General features: G+C 41.5%; 1 protein-coding gene across 1 annotated transcript; it reads left to right on the forward strand.

The window, feature by feature from the left end:
- The first annotated feature begins 8,646 nt into the window (after nucleotides 1-8,646).
- LOC112225264 (uncharacterized protein C21orf62) lies at nucleotides 8,647-22,007 on the forward strand. The gene is made up of 3 exons (XM_024389040.1): nucleotides 8,647-8,843; nucleotides 18,493-18,633; nucleotides 20,303-22,007. Exon 3 carries the CDS (start codon nucleotides 20,366-20,368, stop codon nucleotides 21,095-21,097), a length of 732 nt encoding a protein of 243 aa, XP_024244808.1. The 5' UTR covers nucleotides 8,647-8,843; nucleotides 18,493-18,633; nucleotides 20,303-20,365; the 3' UTR covers nucleotides 21,098-22,007.
- Nucleotides 22,008-22,247: the final 240 nt, after the last annotated feature.

The raw sequence follows: 22,247 nt of genomic DNA on the forward strand, positions 1-22,247 counted from the left end.
GCCCTGCCTTTCTATGTGATCTTCTGTCAGAATGCTTGTTAGTCATATCGTTGCTTCTCTCTCCCCTCTTTATTTCAAACACATTTCCTTATCTTACTCACCTGAAGTGTGTACCTCCCTTACGGAAACTATCCATCGTTCATTACTTAATTACAATAGACAACTGAGAAATGACAAATTATAAGATCTCTCAGTCAATCAGTTTTATCATGATAACGCCATATTGATGATGAAAAATCACACAATTCAGTTCAATGCAAGTGCAGAATAATACCTAGGGTCAGTAGTTTTCCTCATCATATGACCTGCCCAGTGGAGGCTCCTCAGAGGATGAAAGGGAGGACAATCCTCCTCAGTGAATTTCATACAAATTAAAATTGTAAAACTTTTAAAAAGTTATCTGTGTTCAAATAAAACTATTCTAGATATAATCACGACACCAAACAATCGATTAAAACCAGTGGTGTAAAGTACTTAGTAAAAATGCTTGAAAGTACCACTTAAGTCTTTTTTGGGGTATCTGTACTTTACTATTTATATTTTTGACAACTTTTCCTTCTACTTCACTACATTCCTAAAGAAAATAGTGTACTTTTTACTCCATACATTTTCCCTGACACCCAAAAGTACTTTTCACATTTTGAATGCTTAGCAGGTGAGGAAAATGGCCTAATTCACACACATCAAGATAAGTAGTAACCACACAACACATTTTAAGACCGAGCCCTTAAATGGCTGCTGGCTTCTCTTAAGAAACCCCCCTTATCTGGAAATTACCCCACTTTAACCTAAGTGTATGTAAACTTCCGACTTCAACTGTAAGACATTTGAAATTATTTCAACTTTTACTTTTATATTTAAGTATATTTTAGCAATTGCATTTACTTTTGATACTTAAGTACATTTAAAACCAAATACCTTTAGACTTTTACTCAAGTAAGGTTTTACTGCGTGACTCACTTTTCCATGAGTCATTTTCTATTAAGGTATCATTTAACTTTTACTCAAGTATGACAATTGGTTACTTTTTTCCACCACGGATTAAAACACACTATTTTGCAAAGAGGGTCTACAGTAGCCTCAGCAGCACTCTGTAGGGTAGCACCATGGTGTAGCCAGAGGACCGCTAGCTTCTGTCCTCCTCTTGGTACACTGACTTCAATACAAAACCTAGGAGGGTCATGGTTCTCACCCCCTTCCATAGAATTACATAGTAATTATGACAACTTCCGGAGGACGTCCTCCAGCCTTTCAGAGCTCTTGCAGCATGAACTGACGTGTTGTCCACCCAATCAAAGGATCTGAGAATTAATCTAGTACTGAAAGCATAGGCTACTGCTAGCTAGCACTGCAGTGTATACAATGTGAGTAGTTGACTCAAAGAGAGAGAAAGACAATAGTTAAACAGTTTTGAACAGGGGGGTGGGCTGTTTTAATAAGAAGGGTCTGGGTGGTCATACACTTTTCCATAAGTAAGTACATGCAACACTTTGTTTGTTACATCTGGTTGCCAATAGATGCAGGTTTTTACTGGGTTGATGGGCGTTGACAATTTGAAGCGAACGTATGACTGTTTGCTCCTCCAGGTATGTTAATAAAACTACTGCAAGAACTTTCCAAACATAAAAGGCAAAAGTTCAAACTGAACTCCATTTTTATAAATGTTCTTCTCAATGTACTCATTGGAGAAATGTCTCTGTGATGCATGGAATAAAAATTGGCCCAACAGAGATGACAAGTTTGGTGGAGACTCCCTCAAAAATACTAATGTGGGCAGTGCATATTCATGTACAGACCTACACAAGCCTGGGACTTTCCTGCCTCACCGTTCATACTTCTGGCTTATAAAGTTGGTTGAGTCATGCTGGTGGTTCCCTGCTCACTACACTGTAAACAAAAAAGGTCCTGTCGTTTTACATTAAATTACTTTATTTTGAGATTCTTCAAATCTGTACATCTAAAACCACTTCATGTTTGGTCACTAACCTCCCTCCGCCATAGTACGCCCATTAGAATTGCAATTTTTAATATAACTGATTTTACATGAATTATCTCCTGTGATGGGTCTAATTTTCAATAGCTCACTGTTCATTTGAGCTATAGAGATAAAGACAAGTGTGATGTGTTCCTTGACCTCTCTTAACATCTGACTCCAGTGAGATCTGTTCTTGAAATGTGTAGTCTGGCATTTCAGATTTAGATATGATAATTTATCACAAAGTATTTTGGATGTAGTGATCTACTTTTTTTTACCCCCTTTTCTCCCCAACTTCGTGGTGTCCAATTGTTAGTAATTACTATCTTGTCTCATCGCTACAATTCCCGTAGGGGCTCGGAGAGACGAAGGTCGAAAGCCATGCGTCCTCCGAAACACAACCCAACCAAGCGCACTGCTTCTTAACACAGTGCGCATCCAACACGGAAGCCAGCCGCATCAATTTGTCCGAGGAAACACCGTGCACCTGGCGACCTTGGTTCGCATGCACTGCGCCCGGCCCGCCACAGGATTCGCTGGTGCACTATGAGACAAGGATATCCCTACCGGCCAATCCCTCCTTAACCCAGATGATGCCAAGCCAATTGTGCGTCGCCCCAAGGACCTCCCGGTCGCGGCCGTCTGCGACAGAGTCTGAGTCTAGACCACTGCGACACCCGGGAGGCCCCTTGATCTACTTTTTTTTTTAAGTAAAAAAAAAAAAAGTTACTTTAAGAAGTAAACTACATTTTTCATAAGGGTGTCTTTATTGTGTACTGTAGCTCCATTCCATACATTTTGTGTCCTGAAAAACTCTCTAGTCCTTAATGATGCTTGAAAACATCGAGAGTGGAACTATTCAGGACAAATAATGTATTGCTTTGCCACAGTTTTTGCAGTATTACTTTAGTGCCTTGTTGAAATTAGGATGCATGTTTTGGAATATTTCTATTTTGTAAAAGCTTCCGTCTTTTCGCTCTCTCAATTAGGTTAGTATTATTAACTACAGTGTTGTTGATCCATCCTCAATGGTCTCCCATCACAGCCATTCAACTCAATACACCCAGTCACCATTGGTCTCATGGTGAAATCCCTGCGCAGTTCCCTCCCTGTCCAGTAACTGCTAGGAATGGTGCCTATATCTTTGTAGTGACTGGGTGTATTGATACACCATCCAAAGTGTAATTTTTTTTTACTTCACTATGCTCAAAGGGTTATTTAACGTCTGTTTTTTGTTTTACCCATCTACCAATATGTGCCCTTCTTTGTGAGGTGATGGAAAACCTCCCTGGTCTTTGTGGTCAAATCTGTGTATAAAATTCAATGCTTGATTTAGGGACCTTACAGACAGGGTTGGGGAGTAACAGATTACGTGTAATCTACATGTATGGGATTACAAAAAAGGTAACTGTAATCCGTTACGTTACCAGAAAAATACTGTAATCAGATTACAGATACTTTTGAAAAACTAGTTGATTACTTCAAGGATTAGTTTTAAATTCAGTAATGATGTTTTTCAAAATAATCTTTGACACTTCTCTGTTTTTTCAATGACATTCAAATCAGCATTGAAAAAAGTTGCAAGTTTAAGTTTGATGTCAGAAACCATTACAAGTCAGAAAGCACTATGATGACACACCAAATGTGTTTGATGGATCGTGGGAAAAGAGCAGGAATAGGCTTTTGTAGGCTACAGTCCAAGCTATGTCGTCCAAAGGTGCAACTGCTGTCGGCATCCAAAGATGATTCAACTTGAATAAACGCTTGGAGGTAAGGATGACAGCAGTGGTGTAGTCTACAGCATTACGGATATCACTTATTATTGATATCTACATAGTGCATTGATGTGAATCACATAGCTGCTCTCTCATTTAGCTATTTGCGTGAAGTTTAAGCTGTCTATCAATCATTGCTTTTGAAACCAGTGGACCGCCAGAGGAAAATGCACTCATGCAACAGCTGCATAGTGAGGATCCAAGCCTACGAAATAGTAAAGGGGCTTTAATTGCGCAAACTAATTTATGCTGATACTTTTTTTATCCATTGGCCTAAAGGACACATGCTCAAACTTGCACACTTTTGATAGACTTCATTTGAATCAATTGGAGGTGTACCTGTGGAAGTATTTCAAGGCCTACCTTCAAACTCAGTGCCTCTTTGCTTGACATCATGGGAAAATCAAAACAAATCAGCCAAGACCTCATAAAAAAATTGTACACCTCCACAAGTCTGGTTCATCCTTGGGAGCAATTTCCAAATGCCTGAAGGTACCACGTTCATCTGTACAAACAATAGTATGCAAGTATAAATACCATGGGATCACATAGCCGCCATACCGCTCAGGAAGGAGACGCGTTCTGTCTCCTAGAGATGAATGTACTTTGGTGCGAAAAGTACAAATCAATTCCAGAACAAAAGCAAATGACCTTGTGAAGATGCTGGAGGAAACAGGTACAAAAGTATCTATATCCACAGTAAAAAAAGAGTCCTATATCGACATAACCTGAAAGGCCTCTCAGCAAGGAAGAAGCCACTCCTCCAAAAAACTCATAAAAGCGCCAGACTACGGTTTGTAACTGCACACGGGGACAAAGATTGTACCTTTTGGAGAAATGTCCTCTGGTCTGATGAAACAAAAATAGAACTGTTTGGCCATGATGACCATCGTTAAGTTCGGAGGAAAAAGGGAGAGGCTTGCAAGCTGAAGAACACCATCTCAACCGTGAAGGACGGGGGTGGCAGCATCATGTTGTGGGGTTGCTTTGCTGCAGGAGGGACTGGTGCACTTCACAAAATAGATGGCATCATGAGGAAGGGGAATTATGTGTATATATTGAAGCAACATCTCAAGACATCAGAAGATGGCAGTTTTCTAAAACAATAATTGACCAACATTGACATGCAGGAAAACATCAAAAAAAATTGGCAGAAGTAGGTTAGAAACTAGATTAAGGAAGTCTGCTGTACGGTACCAACAGATTGAAAAAATAACAGATGTTTGTTTCCTAGAAATTAGGAAATAATCCAGAAATACTCCAGTATTTGTCTAAGTCGATTATCCCATGATGATTTTACAGCTCCGTCTTCCTGCACACACGCCCTTGACAAACATTTGTCTGATGTCTATTAGTACCCTTACGATCACAAATAGTTAAATTGTTCCCATGATGAATGTAACCATGAAGGCAGAATATGAACTTTATGGTTAGAGCGAAATAAGACAGCTACCTACATGACATCATGTGACTCAAAACTAAATTAGGTCTGACTTTTGCAAAATAGCTATTGTTACCAATCATCTGGATTAGTTGGACCAGTTTACAGTCATTTCCAGACAGGTTATGTAACTTCCTTGAATGCATTTAACATTTGTGCCATGTGAAAGTCATTGTGTGTGTGTTTGTGTGTTCTCTCTCTCGCTCTCTCTCTGTATCTGTCTCTCTGCCTGTCTCTCTCTGTCAAGGCAGCAGCTACTCTTCCTGGGATCCAGCAACAGCAAAGCAGTTATACAATATTACATTTCATAACACTTTTCACAACACCACTCAACTGTCACATATCTACATTACAAAATCCATATGTACGTGTGAGTAGAATGCATGTCGTATCATGCGTATCGGTGCCTGTGTGTATGTCTCTTCACAGTCCCCGCTGTTACATAATGTGTATTTTTATCTGTTTTTTTAATCTGCTTCTACTCTTTGCATCAGTTACCTGATGTGGAATAGAGTTCTAGGTAGCATGGCTCTATGCAGTACTGTGCGCCTCCCATAGTCTGTCCTTGACTTGTGCATTTACAAGTCATTTAAGGGCCAGCCGTGCTGCTCTGTTCTGAGCCAATTGTAATTTTTTTCTAGGTCCCTCTTTGTGGCACCTGACCGAACAGTAGTCCAGTTACGACCATACTAGGGCCTGCCTTGTTGATAGTGTTGTTAAAAAGGCAGAGCAGCGTTTTTTAATGGACAGACTTTTCCCCATTTTTAGTTACAGATGTATGAACATGACAGTTTACAATCCAGGGTTACTCCACTTGCTCAATTTCCACATCATTCATTACACGATTTAGTTGAGGTTAAGGGTTTAGTGAATGATTTGTCCCAAATACAATGCTTTTAGTTTCTGAAATATTTAGGACTAACTTATTCCTTGCCACCCATTCTGAAACTAACTTGCAGCTCTTTGTTAAGTGTTGCAGTGATTTCGCTCGCTGTAGTAGCTGACGTGTAAAATGTTGAGTCATCCACATACATAGTCACACTGGCTTTACTCAAAGTGCAGCTTCTGGTTGCTCCTCAAACCACAGACCAGCAAATATTATTTACATTAACAACATAGGAATCACTACTGTACAAAATCTATTTTAGGCCCAGCCTTTGGAGCTTTGGTTTTCCTAGATATGGCGACTACATTGTAATCACTACATCTGATGGATTTGGTTACTGCTTTAAAGTCCATTTTTCTGCAGCATTAATAAAAATGTGATCAATACAATACACTGTTTAATTTCTGTGCTGTTTGTAACTACCCTGGTAGGCTGACTGCTAACCTGTACCAGGTTGCAGGCTCTAGTTACAGTTTTAAGCTTTTTCTTGAGTGGGCAGCTTGATGAAAGCCAGTCAAGATTTTAATCACCCAGAAAATATACCTCTCTGTTGAAATCACATACACTTTCAAGCATTTCACACGTTATCCAAATACTGATTGTTAGCAATTGGTGGTCTATAGCAGCTTCCCACCAGAATGGGCTTTACGTGAGGCAGATGAACCTGTAGCCATATTACTTCAATGGTGACACCATCACCATTGGCATTTCTGTCTTATCTGTATATGTCATAACCATCTCAAACTCAAACATTTTAGAACAAGGCTGTAGTGTAAATAAATGTGGAAAAAGTCAAGGGGTCTAAATACTTTCTGAATGCACTGTATGTTAACGTGGGCTATTTTTAGCACTTTTCTGGGATGCTTGATTGTTTTCATTGCTTTACTGGGAAGGTTAGGAGAAGTAGACATGGTAATGTTATTTATGTTAGTGCAGGATGAGTTGCACACAGTGGACTTCCTACCAGGGCACGCTGCCTCATTGCTAACAGGAAGACTCTGGTTCATAGGCATACACTAGATTACTTACATTGTGTCTTCCAACTCCCCTGGGATAATGTACATTTTCTGAAGCATTATGACAACTCAGTGACACAACTCCTAACCGTCACATAATTCGTTGAACCTTTCACAGGCCCACGAGAAGCAGGATAGCATACGCCCGCAGCTCCCGGCGTTAGGTCCAGACCTCCCACAGCAGGCAGAGCCCCGTTAGGTCCAGACCTCCCACAGCAGGCAGAGCCCCGTTAGGTCCAGACCTCCCACAGCAGGCAGAGCCCCGTTAGGTCCAGACCTCCCACAGCAGGCAGAGCCCCGTCAGATCCAGAGAGAGGGAAAGAAGCCGAACTCGGCCATGAAGCCTCTACTGGAGTCAGCGTAGTTGGAGTCAGCACAGCCGTTGCAGGCACAGGCAGTCCCAGCGATGAAGGCGGCGGTAGATCAGGCACCAGGGCAGCGAAGCTATTCCTCATGTCAATCTGTTCCGGACCCCGAGCAGACACCCCAGTCCACTGGCTCCAGGTTTTGGTTAAAGTGGGCCTCAGACTGTGCTGAGTTACACAGCCTGTTGACCTTTGACCCCTGGGTCTTGTAGTACAGAGCCAGTCAGAACGCTGATGGCCACACCCCTCCAGGTAGACACCAGGGAACCACTAGGAGCCTCTACACAGGATGCCCTCTCCTTTCTATGTGTCTTTATTCAGTAATGTTGTGTATTTGTATTAACGCTACTGGTCCCAATTTGCCATTTTGTCTCTTTTAAAGGCTGGATTCAGTTGTCATTCTAGTTTCTGGTACCTGGGCTTGAAATGTGCCAGGTCCACAGATCTATCTGCTTAATATTTTATGTTAACATATTTCTCCAACGTCAGCTAAAGTTAAACAAATAACATTTATCAAATCATGTGTACTGGAAGAAAACCACCGATGGGTTGAAATTCCTGAAATCAGGCGCTCCAAAGGAGAGTCAGGTATTAACTGGGGTCGATCAAGGGTAGAAAAAAAATTCTCAGCGGTCCCCGTTTCACCCATTGGATTTCTGACTGAGACCAATAGGTTTGTGAGGGAGAGGCCACAGATATGCAGAGAGCGTGAACCCAGAGCACCTAGATTCCAAGGGAGGGAAGGAGAGGAAGACTGACAGAGAGAGAGAAGGGGACAGATAGAGGGAGGTCTTTGTGTTTCTCTCCACTGTTTGAAGCCTATAGCCCGCTTTGCCACACTCAGGCCCAGTGGCTGGCCCGGACCCACTTGGTCTTCTGTTTGCTTTAGAACCCAACGGACAGCACACACACACACACACACTCCTGTGTAATTAGAAAGTATACTGAGGGAGACACACATACACTTAGTTTTGATCATCCAGATTCACATTTCCATACCTTCTCTATTTTTAACACACATACACACTAATTAATAGTTCAGTGGGAGCCTGCAGAAAGGGAGCCCTTGTCCCGCTGGTTAAATAATGAAACAGGCTGGCCAGTGGCTTTGGTAGGGGTTGCTATGGGTACACTGGGAACAGGGAGAGGGGTGGGTGAGAGGACTGGACTCAGTGAGAGAGACTCGAACATTCCAACCCTGATCGTTGCACATTTGAAGCAGAATTCCCAAGGGATAGAAGAAGTGGACTCAGTGAAAGGGAGATCATACAGACAACTTAAAGACAAAGAGAAGGAGAGACAAAGGTTGAAAAGAAAGAGAAAGAATAAGGGAGCAGGGAAAGAGAGAAAGAATGGAAAGCTGAAGACTTCTCATTAACAAATAGGTAAGTCAAATAAATGTTATTCGTCCCATGCTTCGTAAACAACAGGTTAGACTAACGTTGAAATAAATACATACTTACGGGCCCTTCCCAACAACGCAGAGATAGAATTTCAATTCAATTTTGTTGAACAAATGTGGAGTAGACATTGAATTGACGCCTGTGCCTAGTGGGTGGGTCTGTGTGTGTTATTTGTGTTTTTTTTCTGGTGGGTGTGTGTCAGATAGGCATGACTCATTTCTAGAACTCTTTTTGTTTTAGTTCCAGTAACTGTGTCTTACTGTTCACCTTTCCAGGGAAGGGGAGAACAAAAAAAACCTACCCCCACAGTAGAACACCGTCACATTTTGTTGCTGACAACAACCTCTTCATTTTCTACAACTGATGGGACGCACCACCTGCCTAAAAATGACCCAGAGAGGAGGGAGAGAGTTGTTGATAGAGGGGAGGTGGAGAAAGAGAGAGGCAGAGTACAGATCGATAGAGATAAAGAAGAGAGAAGAAAGCACAGAATATTCTCCAATGAAACAGTAGGACCTTATACACATTGGAACCAGTGTTAAATTAATACACTGCTTAGTGTAAAACTGTATTGAAATATTTCCCAGTGCCTTGCCTTTCGAGTGAATTTTAGAGTTACCACCCATGAAAAATGAAATGAAAGTAATTGTCTGAGGATGGTGCTGGACCATCTAACATAAAATGAAAATGGGACAGTTTGATGAAAAAGCTTTAAATAAAAGGATAAAATCTAGGTCATGTGACAAGATTGTCCAAAACAAAGGGCCCTAATAATAACATATAGTACACACCAAACAGGAAAATGTTCAATTTTAGAATTAGCTGCTAGGTAAGTGGATGAGTGTCAGCTAGCGCTGCCAGCCCCTCACACACTGTCTGGAATGTGGTAGACTTTAGGAAATAATTAAGCAGAAGTTTATGAGTGTCTCTACAACAGATTGGGTGTGGGCTGTTGGCTCTTTGTAATGCTCTGGTCATGGTCAGTACGTGAGAGCAATGGCGTGGTGGATAGCAGTCTTCAAAACAATCCTTTACCAACATTGACATGCAGGAAAAGAGATACAAAAAATGCTAAATGCTAAAGTAAAATAGAAACTATATAGAATAAGGAAGCCCGTTCAACCAGAGTGGAAACACATGCTTTTTTTGTTTTGTTCTTAGGAAGTCAGTCGGGGTCTCAATTTACTGTTGAGTTAGAAAAGTAGAATACACAAGGTGCAATTGTGAAACGTGGTTGTGCATCAGCAGTTTTTCCTCTTATGTCAGTCACTAACCAGGTTTCCATCCAACCTTTTTATGCGAGTAAAGTATATGTCAGATAAAAGAAATGACATGACAGGTCTGATGGAAACAGAACCTTTTTTGGTTATCTTTCCAAACGTTGGCAAAACAAAATATGCTAGAAAAGGTGACGTTTATTAGGCTACAGCTTAAATAAATGATGATTAACTTCACAGGGTGGTGAAAGTGCACGGTGATGAGCTTGATGCTCCTTTCTGAGGGTCTTATTCTGGTATCATGATAATCTTGCTCTTTTGTCCATAATAATAATCTCATCATGTAGGCTATATGTGCGCTCTAGCCAACAGCGTGCAGATACATCTGTTGGCTAGAAAGCACTTGCCAATACCATAGTGGACACACTCGCAATATAACGCAAATCATTTTTGGGTGAGAAAACCAGCAGTAATTTTGAAAATGCGATGGAAAACCATGTAACTTTGTATTTTTTATTCAGTACATAGGAATTTAATATCAAAAGGTATTGTTATTTGCACTGTCTTCACACACAGCCTTATCTGCATCAAATCAATTTAATAGAAACATCTCTGGTGGGAAAATGCACATTGTTTTTATCCCCCGAGAGTCGATTGACACACCAGTGTGTAACTTCTGTTTGTAGCATCCATACCGTTTGGGCTACAAACGAATGTGACCCCCACAAGTGTCACGGGACTTGTCTGAAGGTAACAGGTACTGGTAAAAAAATATATATATATATATGGAAAAAAATATCTACCAATAGGCACCCTTCTTTGTGATGGATTGAAAACCTCCCTGGTCTTGGTTGAATCTGTGTTTGCTAGACTGAGGGACCTTACAGATAATTGTATGTGTGGGGTACAGAGATGAGGTAGTCATTCAAAATCACTATTGCACACAGACTGAGTCCATGCAAGTTATGTGACCTAAGTTAATTGTTACTCCTGAACTTATTTAGGCTTGCCATAAAGGGTTTGAATACTTTGTCTCAAGACATTTCAGATTCTTTTTTTAAATTAATTAGTAGGACAATGATTATCTCAATTTAAAGTTCAGGCTGTAACACAACAAAATGTGGAAAAAGTCAAGGGGCTATGAACACTTTCTAAAGGCACTGTATATCACGGTTTCCTCAACTTGGTCCTGGGGCCACCCCTGGGTGCAAATGTTGATGTTTGTCCTAGCACTACACAGTGCTTGGTTTGGGAAACACTGCTGTATATGATTTCTGATTAAATGATAGCATCTTAAGTCTAGAGCAGTGGTAGAAAAAGTAGATAATAGAAAATGACTGATGTGAAAGTAACCCAGTAAAATATGACTTTAGTAAAAGTAAAAGTATTTGGTTTTAAATATACTTAAGTATCAAAAGTAAATGAAATTGCTCAAATACACTGAAGTATCAAGAGTATAAATCATTTCAAATTCCCTATATTAACCAAGCCAGATGATGATTTTCTTTTATTTACATATAGCCAGTGGCACACTAACATCATTTACAAACTAAGCATTTGTGTTTAGTGAGTCTGCCAGATCAGAGGCAGTAAGGATGACCAGAGATGTTCTCTTCACAAGTGTGTGAATTGGACCATTTTTCTGTCCTGCTAACCATGCGAAATGTAACAAGTACTTCTGGGTGACAGGGAAAATGTATTGAGTAAAAAGTACATTTAAGAATATAGTGAAATAAAAGTTGTCAAAAATATAATTAGTAAAGTATAGATAACCCCCCCCCAAAAAAACTGGTCTAGAGCATGTCAAACTCATTCCACGTAGGGCCGTATCTGCGGATTTCCGTTCCTCCCTTGTACTTGATAAATTACGGTCACTAATTAGTAACGAACTCCTCTCACCTGGTTGTCTTGGTCTTAATTGAAAGGAAAAGCCAAAAACCAGCAGACAGTAGGCCCTCTGTGGAATAAGTTTGACACCTGTCATGAACCAGCTAGAACCCCGTAACAAAAAAGGGAGACAACGTAGAGATAAGGAATGACAAAAATATATTTATTAACTAAAGTACATAATATACAATTAACAACGGTGTACGTAGTCAGTAGTGTAAGTGACTGGTTGCTTGCATAGATGTAATAATGAGGGGTGTTGAAAGGTGCCAAAGCAAACAGCCAAAGCAAAGAACCGAAACCGCCACAACTAAAATTCAACAGTGTGTCTGCATGGAGAGAGTCTCCTCAATAAATGGGGAAAAGGTTTATTTATGGGGAAACGGGCCCAGGTGTGTCCCATTTCGCTGACGACCCTCCCGGCTCCGCCCACCGACATCCTATTAAGGAAAACAAGAGCAAAGAGAAAGAATTCGGCAGACAGAGTGGGAGGGTCGTCACACACCCTTGATCTAGAAGGTGCATTGCATGCCTTAACTTCAGGAGAGAGGCAGCCATGATATTTTATTAAAGATTGATTCATTTCAGTTTGACATTTTTTAACTGTGTATGTTGCTGGTTATTATTGCAATTTAATAACTGTATTATAAGTAGAAAATATTCTGTCACGTTTTAAAACCTCTTTGGGCTGCAATCCCGTTAACGGGATGATATGACAACAGCCACTGAAAGTGCAGGGCGCCAAACTCAAAACAACAGAAATCTCATAATTAAAATTCCTCAAACATACATGTATCTTATACCGTTTTAAAAGGTATTCTTGTTGTTAATCCCACCACAGTGTCCGATTTCAAATAGGATTTACGGCGAAAGCACCACAAACGATTATGTTAGGTCAGCACCGTCAAAATAAAACACAGCCAATTTTCCAGCCAAAGACAGGAGTCATAAAAACCACAAATAGAAATAAAATGAATCACTAACCTTTGATGATCTTCATCAGATGACACTCATAGAACTTCATGTTACACAATACATGTATGTTTTGTTTGATAAAGTTCATATTTATATCAAAAAAATCGGAGTTTACATTGGCGCGTTATCGATTCAACAGAAATACTCATCATAAATGTAGATGATAATACAAGTTATACACATGGAATTATAGATATGCCTGTCCTTAATGCAACCGCTGTGTCAGATTTTTAAAAAGACTACTGAAAAAGCAAACCATGCAATAATCTGAGACGGCGCTCAGAACAATCAAGTCAAAATAGCCGCCATGTTGTAGTCAACATAAACCATAAATTACATGCTAAATATTCCCTTACCTTTGATGATCTTCATCAGAATGCACTCCAAGGAATCCCAGGTCCACAATAAATGCTTGATTTGTTCAATAATGTCCGTTATTTATGTCCAATTAGCTACTTTTGTTAGCTCGTTTGTTGTACATATCCAAACGCTCGTTCTGGTCAGCGTTACGTTGGACAAAAACTTCAAAAAGTTATATTACAGGTCGAAGAAACATTTCAAACTAAGTACAGAATCAATCATTAGGATGTTTTTAACATTCATCTTCAATAAGGTTCCAACTGGAGTATTCCTTTGTGTTTTCAGGAGCCATGGAACACAGGTCGCTATCATGTGCAATGCGCATGACCAGAAAATGGCTGACTGCCAGACACCTGATTCATTCTGCTGTCATTCAGTCCCACAACACAGTAGAAGCCTCAATTTCTATAGACGGTTGACATCTAGTGGAAGCCATAGAAAGTGCAACATCATTCATATCTAAAGCGGATTACAATGGAAACTGTGTTGAGTACATTCCAGCCTCAGATTTCTCACTTCCTGTTTTGATTTCTCCTCAGGTTTTTGCCTGCCATATGAGTTCTGTTATACTCACAGACATCATTCAAACAGTTTTAGAAACGTCAGAGTGTTTTCTATCCAATACTACTACTAATAATATGCATATATTAGCAACTGAGACTGAGGAGCAGGCAGTTTACTTTGGGCACCTTATTCATCCAAGCTACTCAATACTGCCCCCAGCCATAAGAAGACCATACAGCATGTAGAGCAGCAGTAGTAACAACCTGACATAGGGGAAGTGATAAAAATACAAGGAAATGAATCATACAGTAGCAGAGAGTACACAATGGTTGTTTACTTGAATATATCCACAGTAACACTGCTATTCAGTACAGTATAAATGGCCATGGCCCTAAGACTGATTGGATTGTACCAGAGTGCCAATGTTAGAGTCGCTCCTACGCCCCCGATTATCTGTAACAGGTCTTAAAGTTCCAGCTCCCTACACACACGCCCTTGACAAAACATTTTCTGATGATGACTCACCTTTTGTTTACCATTTTTTTAATGATATTGATTTTTTATTTATTTAACTAGGCAAGTCAGTTAAGAACAAATTCTTATTTACAATGACAGCCTACCAGGGTACAGTGGGCTAACTACCTTGTTCAGGGGCAGAAAAAAATATCTAACTCGTCAGCTTGGGGATTCGATCCAGCAACCTTTCAGGTACTGTCCCAACACTCTAACCACTAGGCTACCTGCCACCCAAGTAGTACCCTTATATTTATGAAAATGGAATAGTGCCCACTATGAATGTGACCATCAAGTCAGAATATGAAATTTACAGTAAGAGATGGATAAGACGGTGACCTACATGCAGTGGTGGTAAAAGTACCCAATTTTCATTCCTGAGTAAAAGTATATATATACACGTTAATAGAAAGTTACTCAAGGAAAATCAAATCAAGTAAAAGTTACCCAGTAAAATACTACTTGAGTAAAAGTCTAAAAGTTGGTTCTAAATATACTCAAGTATCAAAGTAAATGTAATTGATCAAATACATTTAAGTATCAAAAGTTAACGTTAAAGTATAAATCATTTCAAATTTCTTATTTTATGCAAAGCAGATGGCGCAATTTTTATTGTATTAATTTTTAAACCTTTATTTAGTCAGTTAAGAAATAATTCTTATTTACAAAGACGGCCTACCAAAAGGCAAAAGGCCTCCTGGACTGGGGCTAGGATTCCAAATCAAATAAACAACACACACATCACAACAAGAGAGACACTACAACACTACATACAGAGATACCTAAGACAACAACAGAGCATGGCAGCAACACATGACAACACAGCATGGTAGCAAAACAAGTTGACAACTACATGGTAGCTACACAACATGGCAGCAGCACAACATGGTAGCAGCACAAAACATGGTACAAACATTATTGGGCACAGACAACAGCACAAAGGGCAAGAAGGTAGAGACGACAATGCATCACGCGAAGCAACCACAACTGTCAGTAAGTGTCCATGATTGAGTTTTTTAACGAACCGAAGGAGATAAAACTGTTCAGTTTGAGTGTTTTTTGCAGCTCATTTCAGTCGCTAGCTGCAGCGAACTGAAAAGAGGGATGTGTGTGCTTTGTTTTTAAAATGTATGGATAGCCAGGGGCACACTCCAACACTCAGACATAATTTACAAACAATGCATTTGTTATTAGTGAGTACGCCAGATCAGAGGCAGTAGAGATGACCGCGTATTCTCTTGATAAGTGCGTGAAGTGGACCATTTTCATGTCCTGCTAAGTATTCCAAATGTAGTGAGTACTTTAGGGTGTCAGGGAACATGTGGGGAGTACAAAGTACATTATTTTCTTTAGGAATGTAGTGACGTAAAAGTAAAACTTGCCAAAAATATAATTAGTAAAGTAAAGTACAGATACCCCAAAAACGACTTAAGTAGTACCACATACATGACATTACATGGCTCAGCAGAACTAGGGTTTCAAAAGGGGGATATATTACTGGAAACTTAAGTTTGAGTAAATTACCAGAATTGTGTTATCTTCAAGGATTTTATGTTATCTACCAAAAGACATCTAGGGCTCCATTTGGGTCCTAATTGACCACAAAAATCAACATTTTGCCATGCCCATATCAGTCTCCAGACTTGAACCCCATTCAAAACTGATGGTTTGAATTGAAGAGGACAGTCCATAAGCACAGACAAAGGATATCAAGGATTAGGATATAAATAGGATATAAAATAATATAATTTAAAAAAAAAATTGGAGCATCCAGCCACATCACCCACTAGGCCTTGGGATTGTGTGTGTATGTTTTGGATAGGCCCAGCAACCCACCCATGGGCTTTTTTACATGGCAGGCAGGGTCGCAGTGTGTTCCACTGTCCTGGCAACCACATTGGCATCTCGTCTCCTCTCTCGCCCAGACACTTACTGGAACCACGCAGGCAGGAAGTAATCTCACTCAAGCACTGGCCCTCGGTGGAAAAGCTTAACTTTCCATCTGTTTTGTCATCCCTGCAGTGGACAGTTTTCTTGGTTGCTAGCAACAAACATGAATGCGGCGCCACACAAACATGAATGAATGTGCCCCTACTCCCAATGAGGTAAACATGCTAACATATTAGTCAGTAAACAGTGTATTAGTGTGCTTTGGTGAGTGAGTCATGACTGAGAGGGTTTGAATGGTACAAATCATGCATGGTGCTTTATAATGATGTATCTGTTCAGTGGAACAAGCCTGTGGGACGTTGAGATTTACCCATGAGCACCTATGTCACAACATTCCTAGGAAGACAAACAGGTGAGGTGGGTAGTTATATTGTAGTTTGTTTGACCTTTGCTGTTACCAACATAAATCTTTTTTTCATGTCTGCATTCTTTTCACACCTCAGTTTCACAATGTTAGTAGTTTCCTGCTTCCGTCTCACAGCAAATTCTCCAGTGTTAAATTAACACAAAGTGTGGACCTGTATAGACACTGGAACATTATTAAAGGTCATGATGAACAGTCAAAATCATGTTTGGATGATATTTGGATGAAACCAGATCAAAGTGTGATGACTAAAGTATGAAAATTGACTGTTGCTTCTACATTGATAAAGTTTGATCATAAAGTTACTGGTACCTTCCCCATGTCAAACTTGAATTCAATATTAAGGGGACAAGGTGACATCATCCCAACTCTCATTTTAATACACCAATGGCAACTTGATATTATCTTACCTAATTTAAATAAGTACCGCCTTGGAACCAACATCATAGAAGCAGTTGTCAAGTCAACATATCCTTCAGTGCTGCTGTGAACCGCATCACAAGAGACATGCAATTTCAATGTTGTTTGAGTTGTTTTGTGGATCACCAAATTTTCTTGAGCTGATTTTACTACAACACTGCTGGTAGTTAGCCGTGAAAGAAAAACACATTTTCAGAATGACTGTTCAGGACCTTTAAATAATAAAATATTAACGATGACATATCCACTTAGGATCTCACTCAGTGATGCCCATAGGACTGAAAATAGATAAATGAAACAACCATGTCTCTGTTATCAACAAAAATCAATCATGGGTGGTAACTCTACAACTCACTTGAATGGCAAAGCACTCTGGGAAATATGGAAATCAAGCTTTACACTTAGCAGTGTGTTAATTCGGGGCGGCAGGTAGCCTAGTGGTTAGAGTGTTAGGCCAGTAACCGAAAGGTAGCTGTATCAATATTCCGAGCTGACAAGACAAAAATCTGTCATTCTGCCCCTGTAAATAAGAATTTGCTCTTAAATAACTTGCCTAGTAAAAAGAAAATACACTCTTCAGTGTCTATTCAAGTCCACACTTTGAGTGTTAATTTAACACAGGGTATTTTTGCTGTGTATCAGCTGTTGATTCAAAGAGATACAGTATACATGAGTATAATTATATTTATTGTGCGCCTGTTTTTTTGGTTGGTGTTTTTTCTTTTACATATGCATGTGTGTTTCTCTGGGAAAGAATGTGTTTTATGTACTAGTTGGAACACATACACATAAACACACTCAGTAACGGCAGTAGTATTAATGAGGACCATCAGGCCATGTGTCCATGGGTCTTCTCCCTCTAGTGTATGACGTGACGAGACCACTGTGTACTTCCGTTACCCTGTCACAGGCCAACAGACTCCTGTTTAAAATCCAAGTCTACATAGCTTTTCAAAGGACAAGAACGTAATGCACATTGGCTGGATTGTCTCCTTTTTTTGCAGCTTGTATTAGTTGAAAACATTTCAGATTAAATGTATGGGTGTCAGATAACAGATTGGATAGATATGCTATTTTAATCATTTAAGTGGTCTCGATTAGTCTGAATTGGCGTGATAAAAATGTTTTTAGTAGTACCATATTCTAACTGCAGGTGGAAGCTTGAGATACATCACTGACATGGAGAGGAAGGTGCAGTTAGAAGAAGAGGAGGAGAGAGAGAGGGAGGAAATAAGGGAGGGAGTGAAAGCGAGTGACATGGGGAGAAAATGGGCAGAGAATGTGTCTGTCATGTCATCACTGAAGACTGTCCGTGGTATCCCGTGTTCAGAGACAAAGCCTTAGTCCTCTCTATCTTTCTTTCTCCTCTCCTCTTTTTCTCCCCCCTCTTCTCTCTGCTTCTCTCTCTGGGCTGACCGTTTCTCACCCTTGCGTCTGCTAGACAGGGGTGCGGAGTTCCAGTGTGTCTCCCAGCAGATGTGGAAGGCTAAGTTGCTGCGTCAGGAGCAGAGCTAAAAGGCTAACATCTGAGAAGCAGAGAGGACGACAACATGCCTCCCTGACCACCGCCAGCGCCATCCCTGTAAGTAGCCATACATTTAATAGTCAAGCCACATCTTGAGTCATTTATCATACGGGAATCTGTTAAAGTGCCTGCCTTATGTCTGTGTGCGCATGTGTGTATACGTAACAGACATAGAAAACGAGAGAGAAGGAGATTGGATTTGGAGGGAAAAGGAGAGAGGATTTGGAGAGGCAGAGAAAGGGGGAGAGAGAGGGAGAGAGGGGGGAATTGGGTGCCTGCTTGCGGCCGCATGTGGAACATGATGTCAGAGGAATGCTCTGTGCCTCTCCTCATAGCTGTCTGGAACAGCAGCCACCTTCCCTCCCTCCCACCCTCCCTCTCCTTCAGCATCCGGCCCTGCAGCTGGAGCCTGCGGCGAAGGGAGGGAAATGAGGAAAGGAGGGAGAGAGAGAAGAAGACACTAGAGCAGAGGGAGAATAACTCGGGAGAGAGAGATGAGTGAGACTTGGACAGTAACGGAGTGGAAATAAGGAGGGAGATATCTAAACAGGAGTTTATAGTGCTGCATAGGCTTTGAGTATTGCAGACCTGTGAGTCAGGGCTGTGGTCTGGAGGAGGAAGGGAACAGTAGTCTATTAGAGCTTGGGCTCCGGTAATGCAGACTGGGCTGTGGTTCTGTGTACTTAGCAGGGGTCAGGTGACTGAAGGATACTGTGGTTGCAGGCAGAGGGATTTAGAAGCAGTCAGACTTAGCACAGAATGGTAGTAAGTTTACACCGTGTTGTATGAAGCCACAGCTGCTGAGGTTTTAGTTTAGATTTAAGGCCAGTGGCATATTCTGTCTAAAGACTGAGAATTGTTTTGTGCTGTGTGATGGATATAACCTGTTGATGCTAAGATGAGGATTGGGATCGGCATAGCCAATCCTCTGCAAGGCTGGGTTTTCAAACAAATATATCCTCTTAAGTTAGAGAGAAAATATAGTCTGAATATGGCACTGTTTTAGCAACTGAAACCCTGATAAGCGCTATACGCAGTTTATATAAGAGAAAAATAAAAAGGGTTCTTTGTGACCAGATCAATCTTTCTTTTTTCCCCATCTACGTACATTATGTCCAACCGTGATGCCAATCACAGCATCGGAAAGTCCTTGCTTCCTGAAGTCAAGATGGCTTATTCATCCCACTTTTCTTTCGCTCCTCAATGGGGAAAGAAAGAGGCAGTGTTTTATTTTTCCTGACAGTTTTAATGTGGCTGGCCACAGCCTTTACCGCAGCGGGGCGCAGGCACTTTTATAGACAGCCAAATGCCATCCGCAGTAGCCCAGGGCCTGGAAGGACCTCGCCCTAATAAAGTAGTGGAGCAAAAAAATAAGTGGCTCAATTGCGTCTGCGGTAGCCAGACTGAATTCAGCTGGCTGTCTCTCACAGCCCTTAAACCAATAAACTAGAGATGTTAATCAGTAGCAGCTAGGTTACTGTAGGACAGAACAGCTATGGATCATGTGCTATTATGAGCAAGTGTGTGTCTGTATAATTGTGTGTTCTTTGTGACAAAGAGGCAGAGAGCAATCTGACTCATTTTTCCCACTGGTATGATTTGTCATGCTTTCGATTTAGCTTTGTTTATGAATTGGTCTTGGTGTCTGCGTTGTGATTTCAACCTTGTATACACCCGAAGCTCCTTAAAAACATGTGCTTACATAACTTTCTCTCCTATCATGCAGATTTGCATACAACCTTCAGGATATCCCCTCGGTGAAGATGTAGTCCAACTGGTTGCCTTGGAGATGTTTCTAAACAGGGCTTCCTCTTGGCACCGTCCCCGTGCCCTGTTGCTGTGGACTCTGTGGGTTCTACTCCTCCCCTCAACTGTCACCCTGACCACAGGCCCCGGCAACAGCACCCTGCTCTTTGACAGCACCGACAACAGCAACAGCCTGCGGAACTGCAGCTGCTCCGCCCACATCCAGGACTGTGACGAGGCGCTGGCCAACCTGCTGTGCAGCTGCCACACTGTGGTGCGCTCCAAGCTTATCCCCGGTGGCCTGAGGGAGCAGGGCGGACTGACTGTGTGGCTCAGAGAGCCCTGGGTTCTCACAGAGCTGCTGAATGGCAGCGTGGTGCTCGACCTCCGCCTGTCGTTCTGTGGCACTGGCACCCTGGCCATCCCCAACCAGTACCTGGCCCTGTTTGGCCTCCGTAGGCTGAGGGTCTATAGTGCTGCCCAGGAAGCTCCACACCTGGAGCAGGTCCTCACCATCTCCTCTAGGAGTAGGGATATGGAGGGGATGGGGTACCTCTCCTCCACTGACCCCGCCTCCCCCTCCTCCGTTCTCCATGTATCCATCCTGGATGTGTCAGTGCTAAATGGGTTGTCGTCCCTGAAGGCCTACAGTGTGAGTGCCACTCCCATGTCCACCCTCTTCCAATACTTCCCCCACCTGCCCCTACACCCCTCCACCGCCCTGGATCAGCCCCCGGAGCCCCAACAGGACTGCCTCCTCACCTTCATATACTAGACCTGCAGGCTCTGAGCTCAGAGCTAGATCTGTGGAAACTAGACTGGGCTGGATGGATGACACAGGTGCCTACAAGAGCTCCATCCACCCAGATGTTACTGAATGGGCTTGATGTGCAGAGAGCTGTGCTGCTTTTCAATGTGTGTCCATATGGTGACTTTCTACAGTGCAGGAAAAAACAAACACTATTATCTGTCCTCAAGAGGACTCTGGACAAGAAAACTCTCTTCATCTCTGAGAAGAGGATGGAGTCATATTTCAATATCATTGCAAGAGAAAGGGAGAGGTCCGGTTAGGTGAGAGTAAGACAACGATGGCATCCGTCTGCTGCTCTACAAACTGACAGAGCTTGTAGACCTGCTGCTGACAGTTAAATTTTCCAGCTGCTCTTTTCTCTTGGTTATTGCGTGCAGATGGCCTATTAAAACATGTTGTTTTGAAATCGGTTATGATGGCTGCCTTATAAATGGGCCAGCCTGATTAGAACCTTGTTGGATCATCAGGCAATGGACTTCACTCTTTGTGACTGTACAGTTCTGAATCCACCTACTTAAGCTGGACTTGGTTGGGGTTTTATTCAAGATGAAGCTAAAAGCGTTTTGGACTGGTTTGATCTGGGAGATTGGTCCGGCCCATGCTGGATTGATTACATCACTCTGTTTCTGGTGTTCTAGAATTCAGGGTTGTCCTGGAACAACCTTGGAGTGGAGTGTTCTCATCTCTATGTTCCACAATGTGTTCTTCGGCTCATGTTCTAGAACAGGGATGGGCAAACTTTTTGGCTTGAGGGCCACATTGGGATTTTGAAATTCAACAGAGACGCACATTATTTTTTTCACAAAATAATAATTCCCCCATCAAAAGTTTGTAAAAAAAAAAAATACTAAAACCTCCTGCCGGATTGAATGTAGTTTGCCCACTCCTGTTCTAGAATGACCATGTATATTTACTGTAGTACCTTGACCAGGGACCTACTATAGACCAGCCTAGTAAGGGTTAATAAATTGTACTCATGGTGTAAAAAAAAAAAAGGAGCATGCAAAGAGGTGTTAGGAACTCAAAAAGAAGTTCTCCACTCAGAAAACGAATGGCACCAATCTGGTCTTTATTTCCATCTCACATCCTGAGAGCGACGTAAACATTCAATTCA

This window comes from Oncorhynchus tshawytscha, linkage group LG26 (assembly GCF_018296145.1).
Source record: "Oncorhynchus tshawytscha isolate Ot180627B linkage group LG26, Otsh_v2.0, whole genome shotgun sequence".
In the NCBI taxonomy this organism is placed as follows: Eukaryota; Metazoa; Chordata; class Actinopteri; order Salmoniformes; family Salmonidae; genus Oncorhynchus; species Oncorhynchus tshawytscha.